At 36.9% G+C, this 13,570-nt stretch overlaps 1 protein-coding gene across 3 annotated transcripts in view; it reads right to left on the bottom strand.

Annotated features, from left to right (window-relative positions):
* Nucleotides 1–13,570, bottom strand: part of LCORL (ligand dependent nuclear receptor corepressor like) — a 176,001-nt gene continuing 162,431 nt past the window's right edge. For 2 of the 3 annotated variants that reach the window (XM_060103717.1, XM_060103778.1), the window contains one exon: nt 145–242. In XM_060103717.1, coding sequence (XP_059959700.1) covers nt 229–242 — 14 coding nt within the window. In that variant the 3' untranslated portion in view covers nt 145–228. Of the gene's footprint in view, nt 243–13,570 lie in introns of all 3 variants that reach the window. The other variant, XM_060103767.1, reaches the window with a different exon arrangement.

The raw sequence follows: 13,570 nt of genomic DNA, 5'->3' as shown, positions 1-13,570 counted from the left end.
TGCTTATCAGCAGGAAGAATGTTGACGTACAAAATAAGGATAGTGCAAGAAGAACTGCAATCTATTTCTCTTCACTTTTGAGATTTTGGTTATGAACTGTACAGCTCGCTAGAGATGCTGCTGTCAAATTCAGATTCCATTCAATGGGACGATTAAGGCACATCTTAATGGGGCTCAAAGGGCAACTTGCTGTATTCCCATCAGACAAATTCACTTTCTCATCAGTTTTCACTTGTAGCATGCTGGAAAAAAAAAGTGTAAAGCACTTTAGTTTTTACTTTAATTTCAAAGAAACTATCAACCTTCTAAAAGAAAATTCAGTAGTTTTATTGTTCAGATCTCTCAACAATAGAGATTGATTGATTGTTGGGGTTTTTTTAGCTCCTCTCTCCTTAATGAACTGAATTCAACACAGGTAATTGAGAGGTCACTCAGATACCACTGGACAAAAATAGCATATACGGATTTCATCAGTATACATCAGAAAGGATATTTAACCTACTGAGCTTGGCCGGATTCAACCCTTCTTTTAACTTTTCCTTTAACCTACCAGGATCACAGCCACTTTGAGATGAGAAGAAATTAACCTTTGTTGAATGCCTACCATATTCTAGGCACATTCGCATGCATTATCTCATATTTCATAACCACCAAGCAAGGTTGGTATACTGTAAGCTCATAAGAAACGATAAAAGTGAGTCACAAAGAGTTCCAGTACAAATAAAGTCGAGTCATGGGCTGGACCTGGAATACAGTCTTCGCTCTTTCCCTTATGCCTGTCTACTAGCTCTCTGATGAGAATCTTTTCTAAAATCACAGAATTGAGAGTCCAAAGGATAGCTAGCCACTCCACATGTGTAATATTAAAGTCAATTCACATCTTCCAATGTGAATCCTTAGGTTTAGAAATGATTTCATAGCTTGCTATACATTAGCTCATTTGACACAACTGATTAGTTCAGTTAGACTACATTCCTAAGCTTTCTTCAACCGCAGGTCAATGATCCTTCCCACTCGTAAAGAGGAAGCTGAGTTGTGTAGCATTTTAGTGGCTTATTAGAGTTGGTAAATGGCAGCAGCATCCAGACTTCGGTAACATTTTCCTGATCTCTCCTTACAACTTCAAACAACTGACTCACTTGCCATTCAATAAGCCAGAGATTTAACCTGTTAAACCATATTTTAACAGCCATCATATTTTCACTGAGTTGAGTTCTCCCCAAACAGTCCCAGTTCCACCGAATGACATGGTTTCAATTTTTATAAATAGATAATGAAACAAAATGACAGTTTAAAAGATTATTCATCAAAAATAGTAAATCATCATTTAAAAAAATCCAAAACCTAGAGATATGATCAATAACAGTAATGTTTTTCCTTCCTCCAAGGACTGCTAGTCTTCATATTTTTCTTTGTATTTTCAAAACAAGAAAGTCTGATGTATGACTCTTTGAGAAACTCTAAAGCAAGCTATAAAAATACAATGATATTAATTGAGGTAGCTTGGTAGGTAAGTATATCAGGCATCAAACTCCAAAATAAGAAAACAATGGCATGGAGCAACAAATCATAGTCCCAAAAACGATTTATTTTTCTGTTTTCTGTTTTCTATTTGATTGGCAAAGGTGTATTCATCAGAGAATACTACTCAATAACTACACTATTGTTCTTTGCAATACTTTAAAGACTTTTAAAGTTACTTTTCTAGAGTGTACTCCAAATTTGGGAACACAAACGCCAGGGATGCACAAAACTATACACATGCACGGGAAGAAAATAGTCAAGAAAAAGAACTAAATGTTAGTACCAATATACAGATTGACATGTTTAATTCATAAATATATACCTACAAAAAAAACTAGCTGGTGTTTGAAGTTTCGGCACTACTGATCTTGAAGTGCTAGAACCAGAGGCATTAGAAACAGCAGAGCTAGAAGTGACCTTTCTAGTCCCCACTTCTCCGCTTTTTTTTTTTTTTTTAAGAGATGATAGGGAAACTAAGATATAGGAAAATAGAAAAATAAACTGCTCTTTTTCAAAGTGTTCTAACCAGATGTATGAGGACTAATATAAGAATCTCGATCTCTAATTATAATCCAGTACTTACCAGAGCACTTTTCAATTCCATCTTCTCTACCAGTCAAATTATTTAACATTTATTGAATACCCATCAGAAAGCACTTTGGGATACAAAGATGAAGATATAGTCCACGCTTTCAAAAAATTTGCAGTCTATAGGAATTTTTTACAAATAAACCTTTATATTTGGGAATTAAAATTTTGACTAGTTAGGTTTAATGTTAGAAATTTGTTATAGAATCATATACATTTGTACCAAGTGAAAGATTAATAAATGCTCAACTTGATGTATTTTTTAAACGATTTTTTTAATGTTTTAAAACTAGGTAATAAATTTGCAAAATTAAAAATAGATCAATAACTACAAAATGTTATACAATGAAGTCTCTCACTGCTCCTAGCCCCTCTTCCAGGAGCAACTACTGTTGCCAATTTCTTGTGTATTATTCCAGATAGTCTCTCCACATTGATATTTATGTATATATGTCTGTTTCAAATATCTCCTTTCCTCCTACACAATTCTGAGTACTGTTCTGTATCTTGCTTATATATTTTGGAGATTGTTCCATATTTGTACAATGAATATATGATTCTTTTAACAGCTACATAGAACTCCATTCTATGGCTATGTCATAATTGACTTAGCCAGTCTTCAACTGATAAACTTTTGGGCTATTCCAATCTTTTGCTTAAAAATATCAATGTATTGAATATTCTTATATGTGTCTCTTTAAGTATATGTGAAAGTACATCTTCAGGACTGATGTCTAGGATTGTCATGTCTGGGTCAACAGGTGCTTTAAAACTTTTGATAGATATTACCAAAATTCCCTTCACAGACTGTACCTTTTTACACTCTGACCAATGATATATGAAAATGTCTTCCCTCACACTCTTATAACAATGTATAATAAAATTTAGGAAAGCTTAAAAAATTGTATGCCCTTGCTTAATTTGCATTTCTCTTCTCAGTAAAGTTAAACTTATTTTCATATCTTGAAGACATTTGTATTTCCTTTTCTGTGTTGCCAGTTGAGACGATGACTTTTCTCGTATTGCCAGGCAGTTAAGAATTAATCCTGTGTTCTGTGTGATTTACAATCCCACCCCTCCCCACCCTGCCTAGTTTATTTGTTGTTTGTATCTGCTTACAGTGAGTTTGTCATGAATCCATTTAAAATTTTATATCATCAAATATATGTCTTTTATTTCATGGCTTCTCTGTTTTACATCATGATTTAAAAGCTTAAAGAGCAGCATTTGAATCATCTGATAAAGTGGCTTTATATGTCCATATCCAGGATTCTAATGAAAGCCCAGCAATAGTGTATCCAGTGGTACTCTTGAGAGTAAAGAATTGGGGAAAAGAATGTAAGGACCCAGGTTCCAGTTCTGACAATATTAATAATCAGCCTTATGACCTTGGATATGTAACCTTAGCCTCCTTCAGCCTCACTTTCCTCATTTGTAGGAAAAAAAAAAGTAAATGACATCTTCCCTGCTTACATGTTTCTGATGATCTAATGAGAGTCAGTTAACATGCTTTAGTAAGCATATGGAGCTATAAACAAATGCAAACGCACATACTTTGGTGAAAGGGGGAAGAAGCTGGAGAGAGGTACTTATCCGAAGTAAGGCCCCTTCTATCTCTGTCTCTACCATCCAGGAACCCAGATGGCAAGTGAGGCTGAATAAGGGCAAAGGGTGCCTGCAATGATTATGGCAGACAGCTCAGCCTATTTTCAATACTTCAGTAATTTCACTCACCCGAAGAAAAAGCCCCTCTCCACCATTTGAATGAAAGTTTATAGAATATGTGCATTTGGAAAGTACAAAAGATAAAAATCATTTGTGAGTTATGAAAATCCAAACAAGTATCATCTGTGATTTAAAGTAATGATACTGATAATTCTAACAAAAATAATTTTTAATATATACAACTTATAATTTAAACTTGTTTTACTTATTACTGGAGATATGTGATAGTTCATTTCTGTCATACAGACAATAAACTTAAAGTGAGCCACACTGCAGGAAACAAATTTTAATGTGATCAAGACAGGTCCGAAAATAGCATTTGTAGAGCAGTTGCTATATGCCAGGCACTATGCTAAAAGCCTTTTTTACATTACCTGATTAAGTTCTAACAATCATCCACTGAGGCTCAAAGAAGTAAAATGACTTACCCAAGGTCACACAACTGAGTCTTCAGGGCCTATGATCTATTTACACTATCCTGCACACTGACTCTTGGTTTGTGATTCTGTCATGATTCTCCCTTCGTGTTAATATCCATTTATCTATTTCTTTAGAATATTTAACATACACCACATGTCTGGTGTACGGCCATAACCTTATCCAGGGGACCTATATGTTTAGAGCATGAATTTTCTTTATGTTTAAATAAAGAGGGGGCTGCCAGTCATATCTTTTAATTTCTCAGTGTGAAAAAAGAAAAAACGTTAGGGCAGAGACTGACAAGAGGGCTACCATAAAACTATTCTTTAGGTTAAGGGTTTCAGGGAACACAAGTTTATCTTTTCAAAGAGAGAAAGAACTCAGCTGTATGCATGGATAAACAATTCTGATATAGGATTTGGAATTTGAATAGTTGCTATAATGTCCCTGAAACCATCAAATTTGAACTTACTTAACGCCAGTGGGTGACTGGTTTAATTTCCTTTGGAAATAATTAACTGAATTAATTACTGTTAATTCAGTAAAAAGTTTACTGAATAGTTGTAGCTCAGCACTGTCTTTGACCCTGATCTCTCTACAAATCTGTCCAAATATCATGATACGGTTGTCAATTTGCAAAACTAGAGCAGAGAACCTTCCTGAAGTAGACAAGTGTATTCCCATGTTTTGGATGTAATAAGAAGTTATAAAAATGAAGTCACTGGTCTACTGGACCCTAAATGTGATGGTTCTTAGGTTCTAGGAGGCCAGTATAGAGGACCATGCCACAGAGCAAAATCTTTCAGTTCTATATGGAGCTGGCATGTGTTCATCATCCAGGTCCGCTGTTAAGTAAAGTTAAATCTTTAACCAGTACCTACCTAATATGTTAGGAATATAAAAGACTGAGATGGTATCTGTCATCAAGTGTTTTGCAGCTTGGTAAGGAGACAGTGGGGAAAAAGTATTCATAAATTACCAGAATTAAAAGCAGTAAAAAATAAAAGGAGTAGCTAAGGACAAAGGGATTACAGAGAAGGGAAAGATGAATCCCAGAAGTGGGGAGATGAGGGGGAAAAACATTTGAAATAGGTCTTTAGGGATGAGGATTTTAGGAAAGTGGGACAGAGGGAGACTTTAGAGCCTGAGTTCTGATCCTGAATCAAATCACTCACCTGCTGAGTGTACACTCCTTAGCCTCTAAGCTTCAATTTAACTGGATAGTGAAGAAAGAATACCACATCTTAAGGGTAATGTGATTATTAAATGAGTTGATGTAAATAAAGCACCTGGCATAAAGAATGCATGTAATATGCCCAGCTGGACACATAGTAAGGAGTCAATAAATGTGAGTTAGTACTAATAACAAAAATCAAAATAAAAAATTACATGTGTGGGAATAAAGTATGGCAGATATGTGTATGATTTGTTTCTACAATGTTCACCATACTAGTTTGTTCCTATAATTTGTATAGTCAGATAATAATATGACAGTTTAATTTTGAATCTCTGGGCTTAAAGGGGATCAAATGTAAAAAAGCCATACAATGTAGCCAGGTAAACATGGTCCACTAGTGAACCATGAGGTCTAACATGACCAAATAGATCGTTTCTCTTGTTGGCAAACTCTCTTAAGAGTTAGGTTGTACAGGTTTTTTGGTTTTTTTAAAAGACTTAATTTATCTCAAGAGTAAAATTTCCCTTTGGTAAGATACTGATGAATTTAAAGGCTTTGATAGATTGTTAAGGGGGAGATTTTAAGTCAGCCATTTTTTCTGACTTGCTTTTGATTATTTGATGTGGTTACTGGAGGAGCAGAAGAACCTGGTGGTTAAGAGCAAGACTTGGAAATCTGAGAGTCTCGGATTAGAGTCCTAGATTTTCAATTTACTGCAACCAATTTTAGGAAAATTACTTTTTCAATAAAAGATTAGCATGTATACAGATTGCCAACAAACACATGAAAGGATGCTCAACATCACTAATCATTAGAGAAATGCAAATCAAAAGTACAATGAGGTATCACCTCACACCAGTCAGAATGGCCATCATCAAAAAATCTACAAACACTAAATTCTGGAGAGGGTGTGGAGAAAAGGGACTACTCTTGCACTGCTGGTCAGAATGTAAATTGATACAGCCACTATGGAGAACAGTATGGAGGTTCCTTAAAAAACTAAAAACAGAACTACCGTACGACCCAGCAGTCCCACTACTGGGCATATACCCTGAGAAACCCACAATTCCGAAAGAGTCACGTACCACAATGTTCATTGCAGCTCTATTTACAATAGCCAGGACACGGAAGCAACCTAAGTGCCCATCGACAGATGAATGGATAAAGAAGATGTGGCACATATATACAACGGAATATTACTCAGCCATAAAAAGAAACGAAACTGAGTTTTTTTGTAGCGAGGTGGATGGACCTAGAGTCTGTCATATAGCGTGAAGCAAGTCAGAAAGAGAAAAAGAAATACTATATGCTAACACATATATATGGAATCTAAAAAAAAAAAGAAGAACCTAGGGGCAAGACAGGTATAAAGATGCAGGTGTAGAGAATGGCCTTGAGGACATGGGGAGGGGGAAGGGTAAGCTGGGACAAAGTCAGAGAGTGGCATGGACATATATACACTACCAAACATAAAATAGATAGCTAGTGGGAAGCAGCCGCATAGCACAGGGAGATCAGCTTGGTGCTTTGTGACCACCTAGAGGGGTGGGATAGGGAGGGTGGGAGGGAGACGCAAGAGGGAGAAGATATGGGGATATATGTATATGTATAGCTGATTCACTTTGTTATAAAGCAGAAACTAACACACCATTGTAAAGCAATTATACTCCAATAAAGATATTAAAAAAAAGATTAGCACATGGTGCATAGTATGTGCTTAATTAGTAAGTGCTACCATGATTATTAGAGAGCAAATGGTAATCAAGAATTCAAAAGAAAACATTTAGAATTGAATCATTTCTACTGAGAACTGAGATAATCTACCTGAATTTTTAGTTGAATGGAATGAAGGAGATTGCAGTCAGATCAAAGGTACAAAACAAATTCTCTCCAGGAATCAATGAACAGTTTGCACTGCTATGTGACTTAGAAGTGATTCTTGGCCTTGTAGGGATCCCTGAATTTGTTAGTGAACTTGTATATTAAATTAGTACAACACAACTGTGCCTAAAGCAATACTGTATTCAAATATTCAGTAACTACATGTGATTCACATACCTTTATAAAAATAAAATAGAAAACTTCAGTACTAAATTAATATGAAAGTAAAAGCAATTAGCAAGTTGTTTATCTAAAATAATGCCAACTAACTGTAAAAGATCGCAGAACCTGGCATGACTTAAAACAAATGTTTTTGAACCCTGTTCCCATAGGCCTTCTCAGGAACTTATCAATGATCATCATCAATGATTCCGACCCCCTTTTTTTAAAAAAAATATACCATCTGTGGCAGATTAATTCCATTAATAGCCTCAGCTCTTCACCCATCACTATATGCACTCTCTCTGCCCTGTCGTTTTACCATGTCCTCTCATTCTGCCTCACCTATGTGATTTGCTCTAGCTAATGGGATATTAGCAAATATGATGCAAGCTGAAGTTGAGAAATTGGGCAATTATGCTCACTTTTACACCTCTGTTTTTGCCCTGAGAACATGCCTGGGCTGGTTTACTGGATGGCAATGAGAGGCACAGGGGGAAGCTGCTATGGGGCAGGGCGAAGCTGTCCACTTGACAGCCAGCTAACCCCAAAATACTCGATGGAGCCCAGCCAATATCCAAAGAACCTCCAGGCTTATTTGCCAATCACTGATTCATGAGTGAAGTAAGTGCTTATTTACTTTAAGTTAATGAGTTTTGGGTGGTGTGTAATGTAGCATTGCTGTGGCAATAGATAAATAATAGACCATCTCTTCTCAATTGGATCCTCACCATGATGTTTAAACAAGTGTGAGGTCTCTCATTCCTTAAAAAACAAGGCTTCACTCAATCTTTTACCTTCCTGAGGTTAATATTTTTAAAGTTAGATTACTTTACTGAGTTGTCCTATACTTGCTCCCACCATTTTCGATACCTCTCATTCTTTAACCTACTTCAATCTAGCTTCCAGGCCTTTTACTCCATGAGGGCAGCACTAAAGTCACCAATGACATGATAAGTCTAATGAACGATCTTTAGTTTTCTACTTTTTTGCCTTCCTAACAACATTCAACACTGTTGCCCATTTCTTCTGCTATGGACTGGATTGTGTCAGCCCCTCTCTCCCCCATGCCCCTCCCATCTCCCTGCCTCAGATTTATATATTAAGAGATATAGGGCTTTTAGGAAGTAATTAAGGTGAAATGAGGTCACAGGGCGGGGCCATAATCCAATAGGATTGATGTCCCTATAAGACAAGAAGGAGATACCAGAGAACAGGAAAATGGCCTGCAAGCCAGGAAGAGAGCTCTCACCAGCATCAGAACCCTCCAGATCTTGGACTTCCCAGCCTCCAGAACTGTGAGGCAATAAATTTCTGTTGTTTAAGTCATGCAGTCCATGTTATTTTGTTATGGCAGCCTGAGCAGAGTAAGATACCCTCTTCTTGAGACTCACTCTTTTTGGCTTTTGAGACAAAAAACAATACTGGCTTTCCTTTGCCTCTTCCTGTCACTTCAAGGCAACCCACTCTACCTGCAGAGTACATATTGGCATTTCTCAAGGTTGAGTACCAGGCTTTCTTTTCTTCTCCTATACTCTCCCTTAGCTCTCATCCATACTCAGTTTCAGTCATGAATGATATCCTAGATATCTCAATTTTCCTGAGTACTCAACCTAAAGCAGCTCTCCCTAAAAACTCCTTATGTCATTTAATTTCATTAACACAGAATTTACCAGTGCCTTCTGTTTTCTATTTTATTTTTCTCCCCCTCCCCAAAAAATACAAGCTTGATGACAGTAGAAATCCCTGCTGGTCTTGTTCAGTATATTATTTTCAGCACCTAGCATATAGAAACTGGATAAATATTTGTTAAAAAAATAAATCTGGGATATTTGTTTCTGGCCATGATGAAGTAACAAAATGAATTTGCCCTCTCACTTTAAACAACTTAAAAAACCCCCCACAAAATATATGAAATAATGTTTTTAAGATAATGGATGACAGGAAGTATAGGATGACAATGATTCCTGACAAAAGGGAAGCAAAAGGTGGTAAGTCCTAAAATTTGCTCTGGCTTACTGCTTGGAGAGTTGCCAGACTGCAGTATAGGGGGAACCCAAATAGAGCTTGGAAATCTTCCCGAGAAAGGAAGACAGAGTTTGGAGGTGAAGGAGTCCCAGGTGACTAGAATGTGTGGAGCAGAATACAGGAAAGAGAGCTGCAAAGAAAGCTAGTTCCAGAGCTCCTTGCAAGTCTGTAGATAAATACTGATCAATACATGAATGTTTCCCAAGGCTGTGAAATAGACCACTGAAAAGGACCAGCTGGAAAATACCTAGAGGCCAAACAGGACTGGATATAATTGGTGTTCCCACCAAAAAGAATGGAAAGACCTCCTAGCCCCTGGGGCATTAAGTAGAGTCCTCAGACAGGTGTTGGTATTACCTGGCTAGTGGGGTAAAATTAGCCACTGAGAGGACGTGAACATGGTTTTTGAGAACCTGCATGGTCTAGCCTTCACTTGCTCCTCAATCTTCACCACACCTGACATCATGCTCCTCCTTTCCGTCTTGACTCAAGACACACCAGTCATGTCTTATCCTTCTTACCCGCCAGGAATACCAAGCCTCATACTTTTTTCACATTCAGTTCTTCCTGGAAGATCACTCCTCCCCTCCCCATTCTCTGCCACTTGGCCTAGTTGGTTCCTACTCATTCTTCCTACTCACTCTCATTCAGCTCAGTGGTCATTTCCTCAGAGAAGTCTTCCTTCACTTCCTTGACTTGATTAGATCTCCCTATAAGGAATTCTCATAGTTCCACCTACGAATTAAGAAGTTGTAAGATTTGTGTAACTGTTTTCTCAATGTCTGCCTCTCCAAACAAACTTGACCGTGAATGGAGTGACATCTGGTTTTGTCCCCCCATCATATTCCATATGTCTAGCATACTGCCTGGCACACAGGAGACAAACGTTTTTGAAAGAATTAATGGGTCTATAGATACTGGCTTCTAAAATGTAGCCTTCTGTATGTTTATATAACACAGAGACAAAGAAGCAAACAAATGAATTTTCCAGGTTGCCTAGAACTGGAATTGAGGGGGAGAAAAAAGAAGCCAAGGTCTTGCTTAAAATTAAACAAAAACAAGGAAGAAAAAACCTGGCAGGATGAAATCATTCAGACACCTACTCTGCCTTTTATTTTTCTGTAATTAAACAAAAGGTGAATTCAGTAGGCTTTATATTATGATAATCACAGGACACTCAGCTCCCCTACAAAGAAAACTATTTACTGCCCAGGAGAAATGAGGAGAAAAACATGGTAGCCATGAAAGCTGAACTAAAAATTTTGAATTACTAAGTGAAGAAATAGAGAAGGAAAAAAGGGGTAAGAAAAGGGGAGAAGGGAACACTCGAGGAAGGAATTTAAGGTGTGAAGCACTGAAATCAATCTCTTTCTAACAGGTGGTAGCATCTGGTTAAGGAAGAGAAGGGTGACCCTTGAACTTACCTCAGATAGACAAAGCAGGTCTGGAGGCTGCAGGGAGAGAATAAAGGTTTACAAAACAATAAAACTGGCATTGATGGCTCCCCCAGCACCACTCTGCTGGATAAAGACAGGTCTTGTTCCATAGAGAAAAACAAAATAACACAACTACACGTCAGAAATGTATTGTGTGCGAGGTGGGACTGGACAACAGGGAGTGAGTATGGATGGGTGTTGGAATGAACTGGATATAATAATCTTAATTTACTAAAAAAATACAATATTTTTTTTTCTAGTCACACCTTATTAAAATTCTGATATTAACAGGGGTCAGCAAACTTTTTCTGCAAAGGGCCAGATAATATATTAGGTTTTGTGGGCTTTATAATCTCTGTTGCAACTACTCAATTCAGCTTCTGTGTCATAAAAACAGCAATAGACAAACACATAAGTGAATGAGCATGGCAATGTTCCAATAAAACTACTTACAGACGTCCCAAGTTAGAAAGTTAATTTTGTTTGAAAATAGTGCTGTACTCCGTATCCATTAAAAGGGAGAATCAGGGCTTCCCTGGGGGCGCAGTGGTTGAGAGTCCGCCTGCCGATGCAGGGGACGCGGGTTCGTGCCCCGGTCCGGGAGGATCCCATGTGCCGCGGAGCGGCTAGGCCTGTGAGCCATGGCCGCTGGGCCTGCGCGTCCGGAGCCTGTGCTCCGCAACGGGAGAGGCCACAGCAGTGAGAGGCCCGCGTACCGCAAAAAAAAAAAAAAAAAAAAAAAAGGGAGAATCAAACAAATTATCTTTCTATAACTTATACTAATTATGTTGCCAAAGTGAAAAAACAACTTGAAATATTTTTTGATAAGTTCCCTGAGTTCCTTTGTAACTCTAGTATCTAACAATGCATGGTAGATCAAAAGAAAAATATACAATATTTGTTGAATAAATTGAATAGTTTTCTTGAAAGATATGGGGCAATTAGTAAAGCAGAATGTCCGCAACGGCTGACAAAGCAATGGGATATAAGATATGCAAGAAAAATTCTAAGAAAAAAAATCAAGACAAGGAATTACTAAAGTAGCTCTTTCATATTTTAATATAGTATTATGGCAATAATACTATATTAAAACTCTTTAAAACCTGACATTCTTCTCTTTACTCAGTTCCTATGAAAATCACAATGATGGGGAAAATAACCAATTGTAAACAGAATGGATTTTTATTAAAATTTTTTGATTTCATTAGAATACTTTAAATAATTGGGTCACAGTTCTAATATTTTTACTGATGGCACTGGCAAGTAAAATGGTAATATGAAGCCCATGTAATACAGAACAGGTCAATGTATTTATTATTTCTTACATTAAAATATCTGTCTTTGTTTCATCCAGTTCTGACCAAATTAAGAGTGTGGATAAATTAAGACTTGAGGAGACACTGATCTCGTATGTTTTCTTAAACTCATAAGATACTTTCTCATGGTCTGTAATACAGAGAGGAAAGCCACCTGAACTGACTGCTACCACAGCTCTTCCTTTCTTAACTCATTATGAAATAAAATCTAATATACAAAAATGAAACTAATTATACAAAATAGGCTGATCCACCATGCATTGTTAGACATTAGAGTTACAAAGGAACTGAGAGAACTTATCAAAAAATATTTCAAGTTGTTTTTTCACTTTGGCAACATAATTAGTATAAGCTGAAGAAAGATAATTTGTTTGATTCTCCCTATTAATGGATATGGAGTACACCAGTATTTTCAAACAAAATTAACTTTCTAACTTGGGGCATCTGTAAGCAGTTTTATTGGAACATTGCCATGCTCATTCACTTATGTGTTTGTCTATTGCTGTTTTTATGCCACAGAAGCTGAATTGAGTAGTTGCAACAGAGATTATAAAGCCCACAAAGCCTAAAATATTAATTATGTGTCTTCTTTCAATGGCGAATCTTAGTAAAGCACTTACAATTTAATTTTGATTACTCTAACAATTTATGTACAACAAGAACAAATCTAGTACATAGATTAACTTACATTTTTACAGTCATTGCTTTCTTTCTGGGAACATCACAGTAAGTACAGAGAAAGCCTAGCAGGAAACTATGTAGAGCAGTGTTTCCTAATTATGTTGCCCAAACTGTGTTCTGTGGGATATAAAATTTGGAGAATGCGGTTTAACATGCTAATGGGGCACTGCGACTCAATAAGCGCAGGAAAGAGAAGGGAGCATTTCCCAACGTTATTAGACCACAGAACACTCTGCACACAGAACATCTTGGTGGACTAGCGTTTCCTGGAATACACCTTTGGAATGCTTGCATAGCAAACTAGATTAAGGTGACTAAATCATCTGGAAACGTTTTTCTATCAGAATGAAATTCAGAAAACCATCTACTCTATGCTTTACAGTTTTTCCATTAGAAGATAATTATTATGCTGAATAACAGCACATGAAGTAACTCTAATTCTAAATTTTATTTTTAAATGCTAAAGGATACTCTGTGCTGAGGGTTGCCTCAACCATACAAATTTAAAAGAATATCTTGAGTTAGGATTCAAAAAAAATATGGTAAAATGTTCATTAGCAGGACCAGAGAAGTATGCACGGTTAGTATCAGTTTTAGGTAGTTAAAGGAGTAATCACCAATCAGTTATATACCTG

The sequence above is a fragment of the Mesoplodon densirostris genome, chromosome 1, assembly GCF_025265405.1.
Source record: "Mesoplodon densirostris isolate mMesDen1 chromosome 1, mMesDen1 primary haplotype, whole genome shotgun sequence".
Classification (NCBI taxonomy): Eukaryota; Metazoa; Chordata; class Mammalia; order Artiodactyla; family Ziphiidae; genus Mesoplodon; species Mesoplodon densirostris.
Note: the sequence above shows the minus strand (reverse complement) of the source record. Positions and strands in the feature narration are given on the sequence as shown.